The sequence below is a fragment of the Pecten maximus genome, chromosome 12 (assembly GCF_902652985.1).
Source record: "Pecten maximus chromosome 12, xPecMax1.1, whole genome shotgun sequence".
Taxonomy (NCBI): domain Eukaryota; kingdom Metazoa; phylum Mollusca; class Bivalvia; order Pectinida; family Pectinidae; genus Pecten; species Pecten maximus.
The window spans coordinates 14,905,578-14,922,212 of NC_047026.1; the positions used below are offsets into that span (position 1 = coordinate 14,905,578).

General features: G+C 38.2%; 3 protein-coding genes across 5 annotated transcripts in view; all 3 read right to left on the reverse strand.

Moving 5' to 3' along the window:
* The window catches only part of LOC117339613 (probable G-protein coupled receptor No9), a 51,879-nt gene that overhangs the window by 17,328 nt on the left and 17,916 nt on the right, over nt 1-16,635 (reverse strand). The gene's annotated exons all lie outside the window — the stretch shown is intronic.
* Nucleotides 12,038-15,070, reverse strand: LOC117339615 (protein Ycf2-like). 2 transcript variants are annotated; one of them, XM_033901302.1, is made up of 7 exons: nt 14,837-15,070; nt 14,498-14,616; nt 13,514-13,643; nt 13,122-13,386; nt 12,916-12,982; nt 12,681-12,733; nt 12,038-12,587 (listed from the first exon to the last, which is right to left on the reverse strand). In XM_033901302.1, the coding sequence occupies exons 4-7, from the start codon at nt 13,320-13,322 to the stop codon at nt 12,066-12,068; spliced, it is 843 nt and encodes a 280-aa protein (XP_033757193.1). In that variant the 5' UTR covers nt 13,323-13,386; nt 13,514-13,643; nt 14,498-14,616; nt 14,837-15,070; the 3' UTR covers nt 12,038-12,065. The 2 variants fall into 2 exon arrangements, with proteins under 2 accessions (XP_033757193.1, XP_033757194.1); XM_033901303.1 differs by lacking the exons at nt 14,498-14,616; nt 14,837-15,070 and having other exon boundaries at nt 13,514-13,709.
* LOC117338871 (zinc finger protein 862-like) lies at nt 13,510-16,298 on the reverse strand. The gene is made up of 5 exons (XM_033900235.1): nt 15,458-16,298; nt 14,837-15,300; nt 14,498-14,616; nt 14,125-14,357; nt 13,510-13,643 (listed from the first exon to the last, which is right to left on the reverse strand). The coding sequence occupies exons 1-5, from the start codon at nt 16,296-16,298 to the stop codon at nt 13,510-13,512; spliced, it is 1,791 nt and encodes a 596-aa protein (XP_033756126.1).

The window sequence follows — 16,635 nt, forward strand, 5'->3', positions numbered from 1 at the left end:
GAATACCTGGCAACTATCTGAAAGCTGTTGACCTGTATCACAAGATTTGAGTAACCACAACCACTTGTCGATTTTGAGCTAGTCGTGAGTATACCTATATATATATTTACATTTTTACATGTTTCGTTGGTTTGACGTCGTTTCATCTTTTGCTTATTTTATTTAGAATTTTACTCACTTTTGTTTGGCCCTAATGACCATTAAAGCGTTGATTGGCCAATAAGAACTAATAACCTGCTTGTTCAACAGACAAGACTACTAGTGATAGGGTAATTCATTTTCGCCGGATTAGAGATTTAGTCATTATTGCGGTAACATCGTACCAATATTATTCTATCTTAAGTATCAGAAGCAGTTAAACATCATATCTTCTCGGGGTTTGAGCGACAATTGGTGTGGTGGCAAAATCATCATATTGGAAGATATATAGCTGTAATTGGGGCATTTTTTCAAGACAACCTATGATCGCGTAATTAATCTTCGCCGGGTTAGAGTGACTATCAGTAGTAGTATTGGATACTTTTGAACTTTAACTAGTGCATTATTTTGTAAACTTGTTCAAATTCAATCTAGATTTGCATTTCAAGTAGAACTAATATGCAAAAGCAAGACGGTTTGCGGGTCTATCCCGACGTATGTCTATATTATCAAAAAATACTAGTCGCCTATCTTAACCTTGGTTTGGTTTGGTTTATTTTGTTTAACGTCCTATTAACAGCTAAGGTCATTTAAGGACGGCCCCCAATGCGTGCGACATGTATGCGTGTGGTGAGTGCGTATGTGTGTTTTGGGAGGCTGCGGTATGTTTGTGTGAAGTCTCCTTGTGGTAGGCCGGGACTTTTGCCGATTTATAGTGCTACCTCACTGGAGCATACTTCCGAAGACACCCATCAGCACACCCCACCCGGTCACATTATACTGACAACGGGGGAACCAGTCGTCCCACTCCTAATATGCTGAGCGCTAAGCAGGAGCAGCAACTACCATTTTTAAAGACTCTGGTATGTCTCGGCCAGGGGACAGAACCCAAAGCCTTCCTCCCAGGGGCGAACGCTCCACTAAAGGCCAAAAGGGAGGCATTGTCAAGGGAGACATTAGGAAGAAGAAAGTTTGTAAGAAAGAAGAGAAAAGATAAGATCCCAAATTCAGTCGCCTCTTACGATCATCTTAACCTCCAAGGCCTTATGTATACCATTATTGAATGTCAATGGTTCTAGCTATGTAGCATTTTCATTACTAGAATCTCTCTGTATTCCCATGAACACAATAGTGTATATAACAAAAATATGACATTGCATTATTTACATGTTTGTTAAATTTAAATACAGAATAAGTACATTACAACAATTGCTAAACATTGAAGTAAAAACTATATCAGATTATATGAATCACTCTTGTTTGGTCAGGATGGAAGCACTATCTGTTTTAGCTGAGGCGTACACTACAGTAATGATGTGTACACTACAGTAATGATGTCTTCATTACAAGTATTATCATATTTAAACATTTTTCTGTATGATTGTGCGTTGCTAAATGTAATTACGATTCCGATTGAGTTTTTTAGCCCACCATCATCAGATGGTGGGCTATTCAAATCGCCCTGCGTCCGTCGTCCGTCGTCCGTCCGTCCGTCCGTCCGTCCGTAAACAATTCTTGTTATCGCTAATCCTCAGAAAGTACTGAAGGAATCTTTCTCAAATTTCATATGTAGGTTCCCCTTGATGCCTATTTATGCATATTGCATTTTGAGACCAATCGGTAAGCAACATGGCCGACAGGCAGCCATCTTGGATTTTGACAATTGAAGTTTGTTATCGCTATTTCTGAGAAAGTGATGAAGGGATCTTTCTCAAATTTCATATGTAGGTTCCCCTTGGTGCCTTGTTATGCATATTGCATTTTGAGACCAATCGGAAAACAACATGGCCGACAGGCAGCCATCTTGGACTTTGACAATTGAAGTTTGTTATCGCTATTTCTCAGAAAGCACTGAAGGGATCTTTCTCAAATTTCATATGTAGGTTCCCCTTGGTGCCTAGTTATGCATATTGCATTTTGAGACCAATCCGAAAACAACATGGCCGACAGGCAGCCATCTTGGACTTTGACAATTGAAGTTTGTTATCGCTATTTCTCAGAAAGCACTGAAGGGATCTTTCTCCAATTTCATATGTAGGTTTCTCTTGGTGCCTAGTTATGCATAGTGCATTTTGAGACCAATCGGAAAACAACATGGCCGACAGGAAGCCATCTTGGATATTGATAATTGAAGTTTGTTATCGCTATTTCCCAGAAAGCACTCAAGGGATCTTTCTCAAATTTCATATGTAGGTTCCCCTCGGGGACATTTTGAGACCAATCCGAAAAAAACACCATGGCTGACAGGCAGCCATCTTGGATTTTGACAATTGAAGTTTGTTATCGATATTTCTCATAAAGTACCGAAGGGATCTTTCTCAAATTTCATATGTAGGTTCCCCTTGCTGCCTAGCTATGCATATTGCATTTGAGACCAATCGGAAAACAACATGGTCGATAGGCAGCCATCTTGGATTTTGACAATTGAAGTTTGTTATCGCTATTTCCCAGAAAGCACTCAAGGGATCTTTCTCAAATTTCATATGTAGGTTTCTCTTGGTGCCTAGTTATGCATATAATAGGTTCCCCTGGTTTGAAAAGTACTAGCTATAGAGGGCTGTTTCTGAATTTACTCAGATTAGGAAGACTTAGAGAAAGGGAAAAGTAGAGAAAAGATCAATCTGACATGGAACCTATAAAGATCATTCAATGGTGGGCGCCAAGATCCCTCTGGGATCTCGTTTTTTTTTTTTTATAGAATATGTACTTTATATCAATGGAAATTGTCTAATTCTTTTAAATCACATAGTATTTTAACAGAATTAGACCATTTCAATTAATATAATGTACAAATTCTATAAGAAAATCTCAATCGTAGTTGTAAATTATCAAAATCTAAAAATTGATGAATTTGAGATACGGCCCTTTACTTCTAAGCACTATATGTTGGGAGATACGTCCTTGTTCCTCTAAACAATCGATATGTATATGTACACATAAATGCCCTTAAGCGAAGTCAGTTCCTATACTTGTAAAATCATAATAATGTCTACCTGAAAAATGCTGCCCTGCAGGTAGGGCGTAACAATTGTACCTGCTGCCCCCATTGCACGATCGTAAAGAGGCGATCTTATCTTTTCTCTTCTTTCTGAACAACTTTCCTCTTCCTAATGTCTCTCTTTTGGTCTTCAGTTGAGCGTTCGCCGCTGTGAGGAAGGCTTTTGGTTATGTCCCCTAGCCGAGACATACCAGAGTCAATAAAAATGGTAGTGGCTATTCCTGCTTACCGCTCGGCATTTTGGGAGTGGGACGACTGGTTGGCCCGTTGTCAGTATAATGTGACCGGGTGGGATGTCCCTGTTGGGTGTCTTCGGCCGTACGCTTCAGTGGGATAGCACTACAAATTGGAAAAAGTTCCGGCCTATCACAAGGAGACCTAATACGTACATACCACAGCCTCCCAAAACACACATACGCACTCACCACACGCATGCATATCGCAAACACGGGAGGCCGTCCTTAAATGACCTAAAGTAAACTGTTAATAGGACGTTAAACAAATAAAACCAAACCAAACCAAATCTGAAAAATGTTTTGTTCAAGAGAGTTTAACATATTATCATATAGGTCGACTACAAAAAAAACCCCCATTAGATAATTACCTGGATGTTCCAGGCTTGATTGAGCCCTTGTCCCTACAGGTCTATGTCTGCTAATATACGAAATATAAAATATTTGCACAAAATTGCTGAAAATATTTTCAAAAAGTCTGTTATACGTTAAAACAAACCTAAGTCATTGTGAACTTTCAGTATTTTGACTAAAACAGAAAGATGTGTTTATAGGTGGTGTTAGGCCTACTCCCGTGATACTGGCTCTAGGCGACTCTCATACTTGTGACGTCCAGTGCTGATTGGTTTTTACAGGTAAAAGTAGCCAGTATTGATGGCTTATATCTCGGCAGTTATTTCCCTTCTTTTGTTTTACAGGGGCCTGTACCTATTCCATTGGGAAATTAAAGATGTAGTTTTGCTGATGAGGGAAATGTTATCTCACATACTTCACAGGGTTATCCGGCGGTTACTAGAGAAAAGATAAATCGTTCTCACACAGGGGGTAAAGACAGCCGACACGCGCTATATGATGCTGCTCACAATAAGGTAACGTCATTATTTTATGTTGAGTAACAAAGTCGTAAAGTAACGAATTTTGACGCACATTCCAAGGCGGATTGAAAATGGCGGGATGAAAAACTTTCATAAAAACTTACATTTGCTTTTAAGTGTGTCAGAAAAATAATCAAACACTGGTCTGTTCCACGAACAAGGATATCTCAACCCTCGTATTAGAGTTTCGCTGGCCAGCACTCGACAAGCCTCGTGCTGACCGGCCAAACTCTTAAACATGCTAGATTTTATCAATCAACATATCTTTTTATGTTTAATTCAGCTTCGATGGAGACAAGTACATCTGCTTAAAGACTATTTCACCTACCAGAAATCTAAAGTTGGTTTTCGAGATCGCATTACTTTCCAAACAATTTTTTTTTTTTTTCAAATATTTAAAAAATTCCAAATTATTTTGTTTCTCTAATCCTCATACATAATTGTTGTACTCCCTATCCATTAATAATGGATTTTCTTAACATTATTTGAATGAAAGCATTTCCAATTGTGAGAACAGAAAACATGATACTTTATACTTGTTATTTGAGGAGTAATCCTCCCCGTGCGTCTTATTGTTAGATTGGTATTTCGCATCGATTTGTTTTCCCAAATAACATACGTCAACAGCAGTAAGGCTCGGAGTAGAAACTTACATGTTGATTGTTGGAAACAAAACCGGAGACGCTTTTCCGGGATAAGGCTGCTCTAATCCTACAATGTTTGTTCGAATACAACAGCTGTGTGAATAGGAAATCTAACAATTGGATCGATGAAAATCAATCTACTAAAATCATCGGAAGAGATTTAACGACTACAAGATTATAACGGGATTATTCAGTAGGTTTTGCACGAACGAGATCACATGAGATGTCAGCATTGTCACAACGACATATTATCTAGATAGTGTCTTAAGTGATATATGCTGGCGATATGGGCGATTTGAGGGAGTTGATATATTCGTGTATCAACTTATCGATTATAGGGCCATTCAATGACTATCTTCTAAAGTACATCAGAATATAGTTTGACACTAGGGAACATCACCACGCCCGCTCTCATTGGGCAGAGTTTCGAGAGTATATCGGAAAGAAAAATAATACCCTCCTCCCCCCTTAAAATTGTATGAATCTATCATGAAATACACTACAATGCAGGAACTTGCATTTACCTGCTTAAATTTTTCCAGGGGGGAGTACCCCCGTTATTTGGCACGCCCCACCCCCTAAATAAAATCCTGTATCCGACCTTGGACGCGGAAGGCCGTCCGTAAATGACCTTATCTGTTAATAGGACGTTAAAAAAATAAAACCAAAAACAAACCTAAGAGACGGGCACAAAGTCCAACCCCATTCCAAGAAGAAAGTCTGTATTTCAAACATTACGGAACCTACATAATTGGAAATACTAAAAAATATCCTTATATTACATCCGTGACTTTGTAATTAACCTCCACAACTGAATATTTTTTAAAGTCCTAGCAACCATCAGAGCGTAGCTGAAGTATACATACGAGAATAATGTAAACATGCCGAGAGCTCGCTAATCTTTCCGAGCGTGTCATGTTCTAAGAGAGCATAACAGTATGCATTAGTCTGCTTTGTTTCAGAGCACAATTGTCTAAACTAGCTCCATAACGCTGAGTCGCTCTGTTTTCAAAGCGTCAGGAACTGCTGCGGAAACCAAATGCAACTCTTCCAACAGAAAGGTGCAATTCCACAAACGTTTGGCTTTTATACCCATGACCTTGTGATCCAAGCGAACCTAATATGAGACTCAGCGACTGGCTCCGCCGCTGGAGTCTCGATAAATGACAGCACTCTATACATCCTGAGCATGGCCCATCTTCAAAGAGTACAGCTGACATCGCGACTAAGGTACGTACACCTAGTAGGAGCCAAAACCACTACAGAGTCACTTGCCACAAAACGTTCGATCAGCCTAAGCTGCTTTATCGACCGAGATATAGACGACGAAAATTCGTCTATAGCACGATTTAATTTCTCACTGTCTTCAAACAGACTGGACCATCTGAATAGCTGAACAGCTAGGAAAAGTACATGTCAAACCATAGTTAGCCATGCAACATACTTACAGATATTTCTGTTAAACTACCCTGCAGGTAGGGCGAAATAATTGTACCTACTGCTCCTGTTGCATGATCATAAGAGGGGACTGGGATCTTGTCTTTTTTTCTTTTTTTTCTTAACAATTTTCGTGCTTTTCTAACGTCTCCATTGTCGCTGCCTTACTTTTGGCTTTTAGTTGAGAGTTTGTACACGATGGTGTTGGGTTCTGTACACTGTCATAGGCTCATCAAACTCTATCAATGGTAGTTTCTGCGCCTGCTTAGCACTCAGCATTTTAGAGGTTGGATGAATGTTTCGCCCATTGCCAGTTCAATTTGACCAGATAAGATGTGCTGTTGTATGTCTCCGGCAGTATGCTTCAGCGATGTAGCAATATTAAGTAGGCACCAGTTATGCGCTATTGCATTGAGACAAGCGAGCGCAGACCGCAAAACACCCATTCACCAAACGCATGCATCTCGCACATAGAGGTCGCTCTAAATGACCGTAACTGTCGAGAGGACGTTAAACAAAACAAACCAAAAAGTGATAAAATATGGAACCTTAATGGGAATATCCCGTTCAAACAAGTCAAGGCTCACCTGGTTTATATAGTGACGCTACAATACAAAGGTAAATATGTCGGTAAAAATGTTTTTGGCCATTGGACATAATACTGATGAATATCGAATGTAATATGTTATCCTGGTGCATGTTCTACAGCAACAAGTTGCAATACCTTGGTTTGTGGACAGATTTGATCAACACCTCAATTATTGGTCGACTAAAACTGATATGACTGGAGAAAGTGTCAGCAGGCACGACATAAATCGTGCGATCGACTTGTCTAGCTAGATTACTGTCTACCGGATGCCATCAGATTTCTGTGAAAAGGCGCGATCAACTCTTCACGTACGGAAACAGATAATCAGCGGTCACGAGGATTCCGCCGTTTTCCTAATCTTGACTTATACTAATGGTCTGCTGAGAAAAGATGTAGACATAGACTTTATAGAGTACAACAGGAGACACAGAAAATAATTCTGAAGATATTTGTTGAAGATAGCGATTGATAGATTGAATCATTACAAGGAACTAATATTTGTCGGTTAAATGTCTTTTTGCCTCGCAAAGATTAAGTTTTTACAAGGAACTAGTATTAGTTGGTTAAATGTCTTTTTTCCTCGCAAAGATAAAGTTAATTAATCATTGTATGAAATAAGGGGAACTTTGAACTAATTATGGTGATACATGTATAACTCATTCCTTTGTATTAAAGCCCGAGGACCAGCCTCAGTAAATACAATGAACCATTTACCGTTAAACACTATGTGTTGGCTTGCATCGATCTACATCCTACAGAAGAGGGTTTCAATGATAGCATAAGAAGTCTTAATTGTCGTCTAAAAAGTGTTAAGATATACAAGTTTGTTTTTTGAAAAAAATTAAGAGATATTAGTAACAATAGCCACGTTTTCCATTTTGAGCTATTTACGCGAGTTTGCAATTCGTTTACGTACTTCTTTGTTTCGTTTTATGTCCATTTTTGCTCACCTTTTTGGCCTTAATGACCTTCAACATGTTGATAGGCTGTTAAGAATTTAATAACTAACCAATCTGATAATCCAATTAGTTATTTCTAACGGCCCATCACTTCGGAGATGTCATAACTTTAAAACGGTTATATGTCACTCCCAACCATTCACATTACTGCCGCCTAAGGATCCGTCAAATATTTCAAACGCGGCTAAATCTTAGTTTTATACTGTCATGACACAAGACATGATATCATGGCTTTGATAATGCCCTTTGCTTCGGCAACAAATCTAGATCTATTAGAGTAGGCGTTACTGATAGTACAACTATCCTTGTTCCAAAGTCCTCGTTAAATTATATCATTCATTGTCACACGTTTGGTTTGGTTTGGTTTATTTTGTTTAACGTCCTATTAACAGCTAAGGTCATTTAAGGACGGCCTCCCGTGCGTGCGACATGAATGTGTGTGGTGAGTGCGTATGTGTGTTTTGGGAGGCTGCGGTATGTTCGTGTTAAGTCTCCTTGTGATAGGCCGGAACTTTTGCCGATTTAAAGTGCTATCTCACTGAAGCATACTGCCGTATTTCAAATTGATATTGGTTTGTTTGTTTGTGTTTAACGTCCTATTAACGGCTTGGGCCATTTAAGAACGTGCCTGGTTTTGGAGGTGATGGAAAGCCGGAGTACCCGGAGAAAAAAATTACAGGCCTACGGTCAGAAATGTTATATCTATTGAGACGAACATACCGCATCTTTCCAAAACAAACACACATTTAATTCGCACATCGGAGAGACTGCAACTCCAAACAAAAAATTGTGTTATTATATCACCTTTTATACAAACTCGTACAAAAAGCATGCAGTTAGAATAGGAAATTATTCACTTAACCAGTATGCGCAGGTAGGTTAATGTTGCGCCCCATTAGTGTATTCATGTAAAGTATACATTGTTGCACTTTCTTGCATTCTGATGACGTCATATTGTTAACAGGTCCTGTGTTGTTTCTGCACTGCCAGACACGAAGGCTTCATTCTGTGTTTTCAGTGTGTTTTGTTAGTTTTCTTATCATTAAAGTAATCAGATATGATAAAACAGCACCAATCAATGCGAGATAATCAATGCGAGGTATGAATGCAGTTTTAAAAGAACGGAACTAGGCGTATGAAATTGCAACATTTACATTGTCAGTGTATTCGTGAAGCTTGGATCGGCTGTCATTGCAACGATGAGGACGGAGGTTTTACCAGTGTTGGATTTTTAAAAGTATCTACACAACCAAAATCATTCTTTAATATACTCCTTTGGTTTGGTTTGGTTTCATTTGTTTAACGTCCTATCAACAGCTAAGGTCATTTAAGGACGGCCTCCAGTGCGTGCGATATGCATGCGTGAAATGAGTGCGTATGCATGTTATGGGAGGCCGCAGTATGTTTGTGTTAAGTCTCTATGTGATAGGCCGGAACTTTTGCCGATTTTTAGTGCTAACTTAATGAGGCATACTGCCGAAGACACCCAGCAGGACACCCCACCCAGTCACATTATACTGACAACGGGCCAACCAGTCATCCCACTCCTTATATGTTGAACGCTAACAGGAGTAGCAAATACCACTTTTAAAGACTCTGGTATGTCTCGGCTTAGGGACAAAACCCCAAGCCTTCCTCACAGGGGCGTCCTTCTAGGATTAATCAGTGTCGCAATTAAGAAAATAACTCTTTCTATTTAGCATGATAGGACCGTTCGTGCTTTTTATATATTATATCCTGCTTTTTATATATTTATTTTATATATTTCTTTTGTAGCCGAATATTTCATTTAAATCAAATTAAACTTCAAGTTAGAAGTATTGAAAGTAAGAAAAGAACTTTTTCTATTTCAATGAAAAAAACCCGTTTATTGCGTTATTTTCATTTTTTTGTATTTCCTAAGTAGCCGAATATTTCATATCACAATTTAATTTAATTCAAGTGAAGCAGTGACAAAATATAAAAATATTATATATACATGTACAATGACATTCGATATATCTTTCATCGCGCCAATTTGCATTGCATCTGAGAAATTTCTCAAATATTCATAGAAAATTATATAAAAAGTGTTGATGCATAAGATTTCTTTTCAAGTTCCACCAATAGGGTTCAGCTCAAACTGAAAGTATTGCTATTTTTTTCTGGTGTGTGCGAAATCTTATATGCTTGCCAAGGGCAACATGCAGTATTGCTTAATGTTCCATTACCACTATACTGCTAATGAGTGTGCATCCTATGTATATTATGTATACTAAAAAAAATACTGGTGTCTTGAAAGTCAGATGACTTTTTTATCCTAATTATCCGTCGACCTTCATAATCTATATAGTGATGATACTTCTATTATCAACAGAAAAAATATCGTAACGCAGTAAGTTATAATTCTACTTCAATCAATTTCCTCTGTTTTCCCTATCGCCATCCTCCTGGGGACCCAGACAATTCGTATATTGTTCTAGACCTTAAGTCATATGGCGACATATAAATACTTGGGTTGGTATCTTTTTTCTTCAGAATGTAGCCCTTACACTGCCTAGCATTTCACCTGTAGGTTTTACGTTCGACCTTATTATGATGATGGCTATAGGTTGTCTCTGTCCCACGGCGTAGATAGATCATAGTGATTTAAATTGGCAAAATTGCGCCATATTTGATAAGAGTACCGAAAGGGTGCAAAAGGGAAAAAAATGGTGTAAGCCTAACAGACCGTGTGTCAATGTGCATGCGACATTTCTGCAAAATGATACTTAATAGCTGCCCTTAATAACGGCCCCATTCAACATGACACCGGCCATAAAGGACCTCCAGCGTTGAAAGCACATTGCAGTTGATAACCAAACCTAGTATTTAGCTTCTAAATGTAAAGTTACTCAATTAATGAATTCCATTTAAAGTGAAGCTATGTTTGCGTCGACAATTGTTATCTTTTCATCTTCCGGCCATCTGTTTGCATTAAGGGTGAACAATTGTGATCCTTCCTGCACGACGTTTATAGCTGGGAAGGGAATTGAAACAATTATAACAATAACACTTCATCAAAACAGATCATTATCGCCCACAGTGTAATTAGACTTTGATCAAAATATTACATATATAATTCAAGGTCAACATTGCATTGATATCGGAAGGACACAATCACCAACAAGAGAGTTGTATATTTGTGTTTCAATGGAGTATCGTGTCAATAAACTATTTGATACAGAAATGATCTCCCTCCAGGGCGCTCTCAGGGGATATCTGCAGACACTAGGCAAGGTTTATATTATATCATTAATGGGCATGTAAATTAATGTTGTTGACCATGTCTTTCATTGTTTTTTACCATGTCATTTTGGCAGCTATTTCGTTGACATTACGTACGTAACACACAAAATACATTTTGACCGAAACATGCTTCGTAAGTGTATCGGTCTTTTAAAACTATACAGGATCTCCCCTTGCGAGTCGAGCCGAAAACAAAATCTGTTTATTTTTTCATCTTACGATTAAGATGATTAGACAGTGTGGACTCGAAAGCATGCTAATCAAGGCGCTTTTAGTTCGATTTATCGTCTGTAAATGACAATTTTACAGACAGGAAAATCTTGCACCATCCTGTCTTCATATACCTACAGAAGCTTGATTTGGTTTCGTTTTATTTGTTTAACGTCCTATCAACAGCTAATGTCATTTAAGGACGGCCTCCCGTGCGTGCGATATGCATGCGGGTGATAAGTGCGTATGTGTGTTTTGGGAGGCTGCGGTATGTTTGTGTTGAAGTCTCCTTGTGATAGGCCGGAACTGAAGCATACTGCCGAAGGCACCCAGCAGGACACCCCACCCGGTCACATTCAGACCATGCGAAATATTACTTTTTTTCACAGGACATTCGGTCTGGTGAACTCTGAATATTTACCAGACCGAATCAACTTTCACAGGACATTTCGGTCTGATAAACTTTAAGAAATTACAGGACATTCAGTCTGCGGAAGATATGCATTATATGCTTTACAATTCTAGAGTAGATGATAAAATTGCTTCTTTGTAGAAGAATTAACACACCTACATTGTATGACAAAATGTCTGGAATTGTTGTCAACAAAATACAAAATATCAACAGTCATTTCATCATAACTTTTATTTGATCTCTTAAACAATCTCTTTATTATGACAAAGGATCCAAAAGACACACATGATCGTTGCAAAACTATTAACAACTTCTTGAAAACATCATGATATTTTCAAAGTTCTCCTCTTCGCCTTGATAGTCTTCAGAATAGTCAAAATCATCTGCATCTTTTCCAAAGATTAAATCAAGTCTCATGAGTTGTTCTTCCTCACTTATGATGCTGTCCTCTTCCCTAGACCATTCACCATCAATCTGTCTCTCAACATCACCCTCAATCTCTGTAGTATCACCCTCAATCTTTCTCTCAACATCACTCTCAATCTCTGTAGTATCACCCTCAATCTTTCTCTCAACATCACTCTCAATCTCTGTATCACCCTCAATCTTTCTCTCAACATCACCCTCAATCTCTGTCTCGCCCTCAATCTTTCTCTCAACATCACCCTCAATCTTTGTCTCACCCTCATTCTTTCCCTCAATCTCATCCTCATTCTTTCCCTCAATCTGAGTTTCACCCTCTTTTATTCCCTCAATCTCTTCAGTCTCTAAATCATCTTCTCTCTCAATCTGGGCCCCATCCTGTAGGTGAGTAGGATTACCAATCTACCAATTAAAATAAAAACAAATTAAATTCTTCCCATAAACAAACAATTTAACATAATACCAAAACTCAAGTGCAATTGTTTAAATGATTACCTCATCAATGTTGTTGTGGGCTGTACCAGCTGCATTGGTTACATTTTCCAGGTCTGCAAAAAAGTAATTGATCAAATTGAATTTTATAACATTATTAAGGAGTTATATTTATAACAATGAAATGTTTGAATAATCATCTTTTAAGATTTTGTTATTTGTTGTTCTACTATCGTTTGAGGCAAATTAATTATATAACAAGATTTTGGTTGGTTTTAAATATCATTAAAGTAATTACCAGTCTGTTTCTCTCTTTTACCAGTAGATCTTCGGTAGTGTGGCCTCCTTGGCATCAAAGATGAGAGCTACAAAATTAGACATAGGATTTCAAGCACATCAGTCAGAATTGAAGATCATCTAGATCTACTGAAATAATTCATTTGTAACTAACCAGAAAAGGCAACAATTTGAAAAGTATTTAAAGCATTGGCAAAACAAACTCACAAGCCAGTCATCAATGGAATCCTTAGGATTAAATTCTGGGATGCACGGACTCTGGAGTTTGACCAGCAGAAGGTTGTTCAATGTTTCATTGGACATGCTTATCCGTCTGCTTGTCTTGATCAGCTTCATTTGTGAAAATGTTGTTTCACAGCTGACACTCGTTGGTGGAAGACAATGCAGCAGCTCTATTACCAAGGCCATGTGTGGAAAATCCTGTAGGTCCTGCACATTATTCCATTTCAAAGCCTTCAAATCTGCACCGTGCCTGCAAAATGATAGTCAGAAAGTCAGATATGGATAATTTGAACAGATGATATCAAATATATATAGATATATAACAGCATTTGAACAATACTTTAAGACTTTAAAAGGTGTCAATAGACATGCTTTACCTTGCATACAGAACTCTTTTCAACAACTTGAACTCTTCTAGGGCAACATCAGTATCAAAACTTGGGTTGACATGATGGAATGTGTTTCGGTAGTTGGAAGTCACTGCCACAATAGCATCAGCTCCAAAGTCTACAATTTATGAATGTTGTACTTAAAAGTCTTGATATTGACATGAATGATCATGAAGTTCTCAGAAAAAAGACCAACGAAATATAGTAAATGTTGAATTTTCTAGTTTCCATTCACTTTTGGTAATTTATTCCATTTAAACCACATATGGAAAGAATGACTTGTTTACAAAAGTTATCTGTTTCTACAGAATAAGATATACATTTGCATTTCACTAAATATTATTAAATGTGTTCTTAAATGTTTTGACCAAAAACTATAACAATTGAATAAATTAAGTAAAATTGTTATTACTGTGTTGAGGTTTAATAAATGAAAATACACTAAACATTCAATAAAATTGGAAGTACAAACAGTATTCAGACACAGCCATTTTATGGAAAAAAATGAAACTAACTAGAAACAAACAAAAAAAATTGTTAGTAACTGAAATTTTAACAATGGTATGAACTGTAACAGTTTTCAACATATGGATTGAAACCTTTGACATCATGACTATCTTTCTGTGGCCATTTATCAAAATGGAGAATCCTGGTGGCATTGTCGAGAATGGCCTGTGAGGTTGGACGACTAAACCTGTCCTCTATAGCCTTGATGAGGCCATCTATTATCGTTTCTTTGTAAGGCATTGATGGAGTCTGTCCTTTAAGTTTTATACCCTGGTACATACCTGTTGTAAGCACCTCCGATACCTCATCAAACTGATCTGTGTCTCTAAAATGTTAGTATATATACATGTTCAGGGAAATATTGACTTACTTTGAAATTCAGTTGAATATTATCATATCATTGTATTTTTACTATTACATATTAAAGTAGATTATTTAAATCATTAATTTATCATCGATTCATACCTTGATCTAAGATCTTTCAATAGATTTACAGTAGCCTCTACCCACACACAGGTGTCTCCAACAGTTGTAGCAGGAGCCTGGAGCTTAAGTGAAAGCATCATCAATGGTTTCAAGATTTCCTGGAAACGATAAACTTATACTTTTATCTACTTAACTAGGCTAGCTACATATGTTAGGTTTAAAAATTAACAGTACACTCGTCAATGCCTACATGTTTTAAATTAAACAATAAAACATGCCTATCGCGTACACTATTATAATTACAAGACAGTGTTCATTAACAATTATAATGGCATCATACATGTAAAACACATACTAATAATTGACTTCTACACTCACCTTAAGGAAGAGGATGAAGCAAAGGACATTCATGTTGATCATGATCTTCAAGAGACCTCCTGCCTTGGCTTTCTCGTGGCTTTGAGTAGAGAGGTGTGCCTCATATGCCCTGAAAGTTCTTAGAAATGCATCTATCCCTCTAGAAAGATGAGCCATCCAGCGTGTCCCCGTCACCTTTGTTGGCATAACTCCTTTAATATGCAGACACGAGATTGCATTCCGCAGACCACTTTTGTTTTTGTATTGTTTTGTGTATTGGTAGTAGATACCAATCAGTAGTGTCATAACTTTATCATAAAGGTTTTGTTTCTTCATCACGTCTCGGAATGACAATTCAAGTCTATGTGCAAAGCAGTGAATGTTGATCATCTCTGGATTGATGTCTTGACGAAGGAGTTGTGCTAACCCTGATTTGTGACCTGTCATATTAGAAGCCCCATCCGAACCGAGCGCAACAAGTTTGGCTGAAAAACAAAAAACTTAAACTTAACTTTTACAGTCCTCACTATCCTGCATCTTTGTTATTTTTATCGACATCTGAAGTATTTAGAATATAAACACCGCCACATCAAATCCATCACTCTCATCAGTTTAATATAATGGTTTTAATATGACACTTACCTTTATCAATGTCATGTGAGTCAAGCATATTGATGACAAACATTTTCAGATCTTTGGAGCATGTAGATACTGGTGATCCTATTCCAAGGAAACGATCGACCACTTCCTGACCTATACAGCAACGAATATATATTGCTTCTTGCTCATCTCCGGAAATATCAGTTGAACCATCCATCATTATTGAGAAGAAACTAGCATTTTTCACTAAGGTTGTAGTAGTTTTCTTCTCAACATTGGCTATGGATCTTGCAAATGTCAATACAGCCTTTGCGTTTCTGTAGGTTGTGCCTATATCAAGCCCTTTGGCTTGATCCAAATCACAATGCCACACAAAGTCTGATAAGGGTTTATTCTGTTTCAAAACAGCATGAGCGTTTCTGAACAAATGTGTCATTTGGTTTCTTTGCCCCTTTTTCAACGATAATAATGCTGCCGCAGCTGGTGTTGATTGTACTAAATGTTGAGACGTTTGTTTTAGTTTCTGGTCATTCTGAAGTTCTACAGCTTTTTTGTGCGCTGAACTGCTTTCGTGGTCAACAACTGCAGATATTTTAGCATTCTTACATCCATGGATAAAAGTGTTCTTACCTCTCATGCTACTCGATGTACTCGTGTACTGCTCGATGCATGTTTTACAGGTCATACTGTTATTGGCAAAGTCAAGGACAAGCCACGGTCTGCCGTCTTGCCACTTCCCGTTCACATAACGAGATGGCCGGTTTTCCTCGTATTTTTTACTACTGGCATGCTTTTTTGCCAATCGCTCCGGCGTTGACGCTCTGCGTTTCAAAGTCTTGCCGGGCATTGCCCCATCCACATATCGAAGCATGGCGGCGGCCATTTAATTAAAGCGTGTTCGCGACAAACGTATTCGGGACCATGATCAGGGGATAGTCTAAAAGCCGGACAATCGGTCCGGAACTGTACAGTTCGGTTCCGGACCGGCGGCAAATTAACCAGACATTGTCCGACGGACCGACATATTTCGCATGGTCTGACATTATACTGACAACGGGGCAACCAGTCGCCCTACTCCTAATATGCTGAGCGCTAAGCAGAAGCAGCAACTACCATTTTTTCAAGACTCAGGTATGTCTCGACCAGGTGACAGAACCGCAAGCCTTCCTCACAGGGGCGAACGCTCACCTAAAGGCCAAAAGTGAGGCATTGTCAAGAGA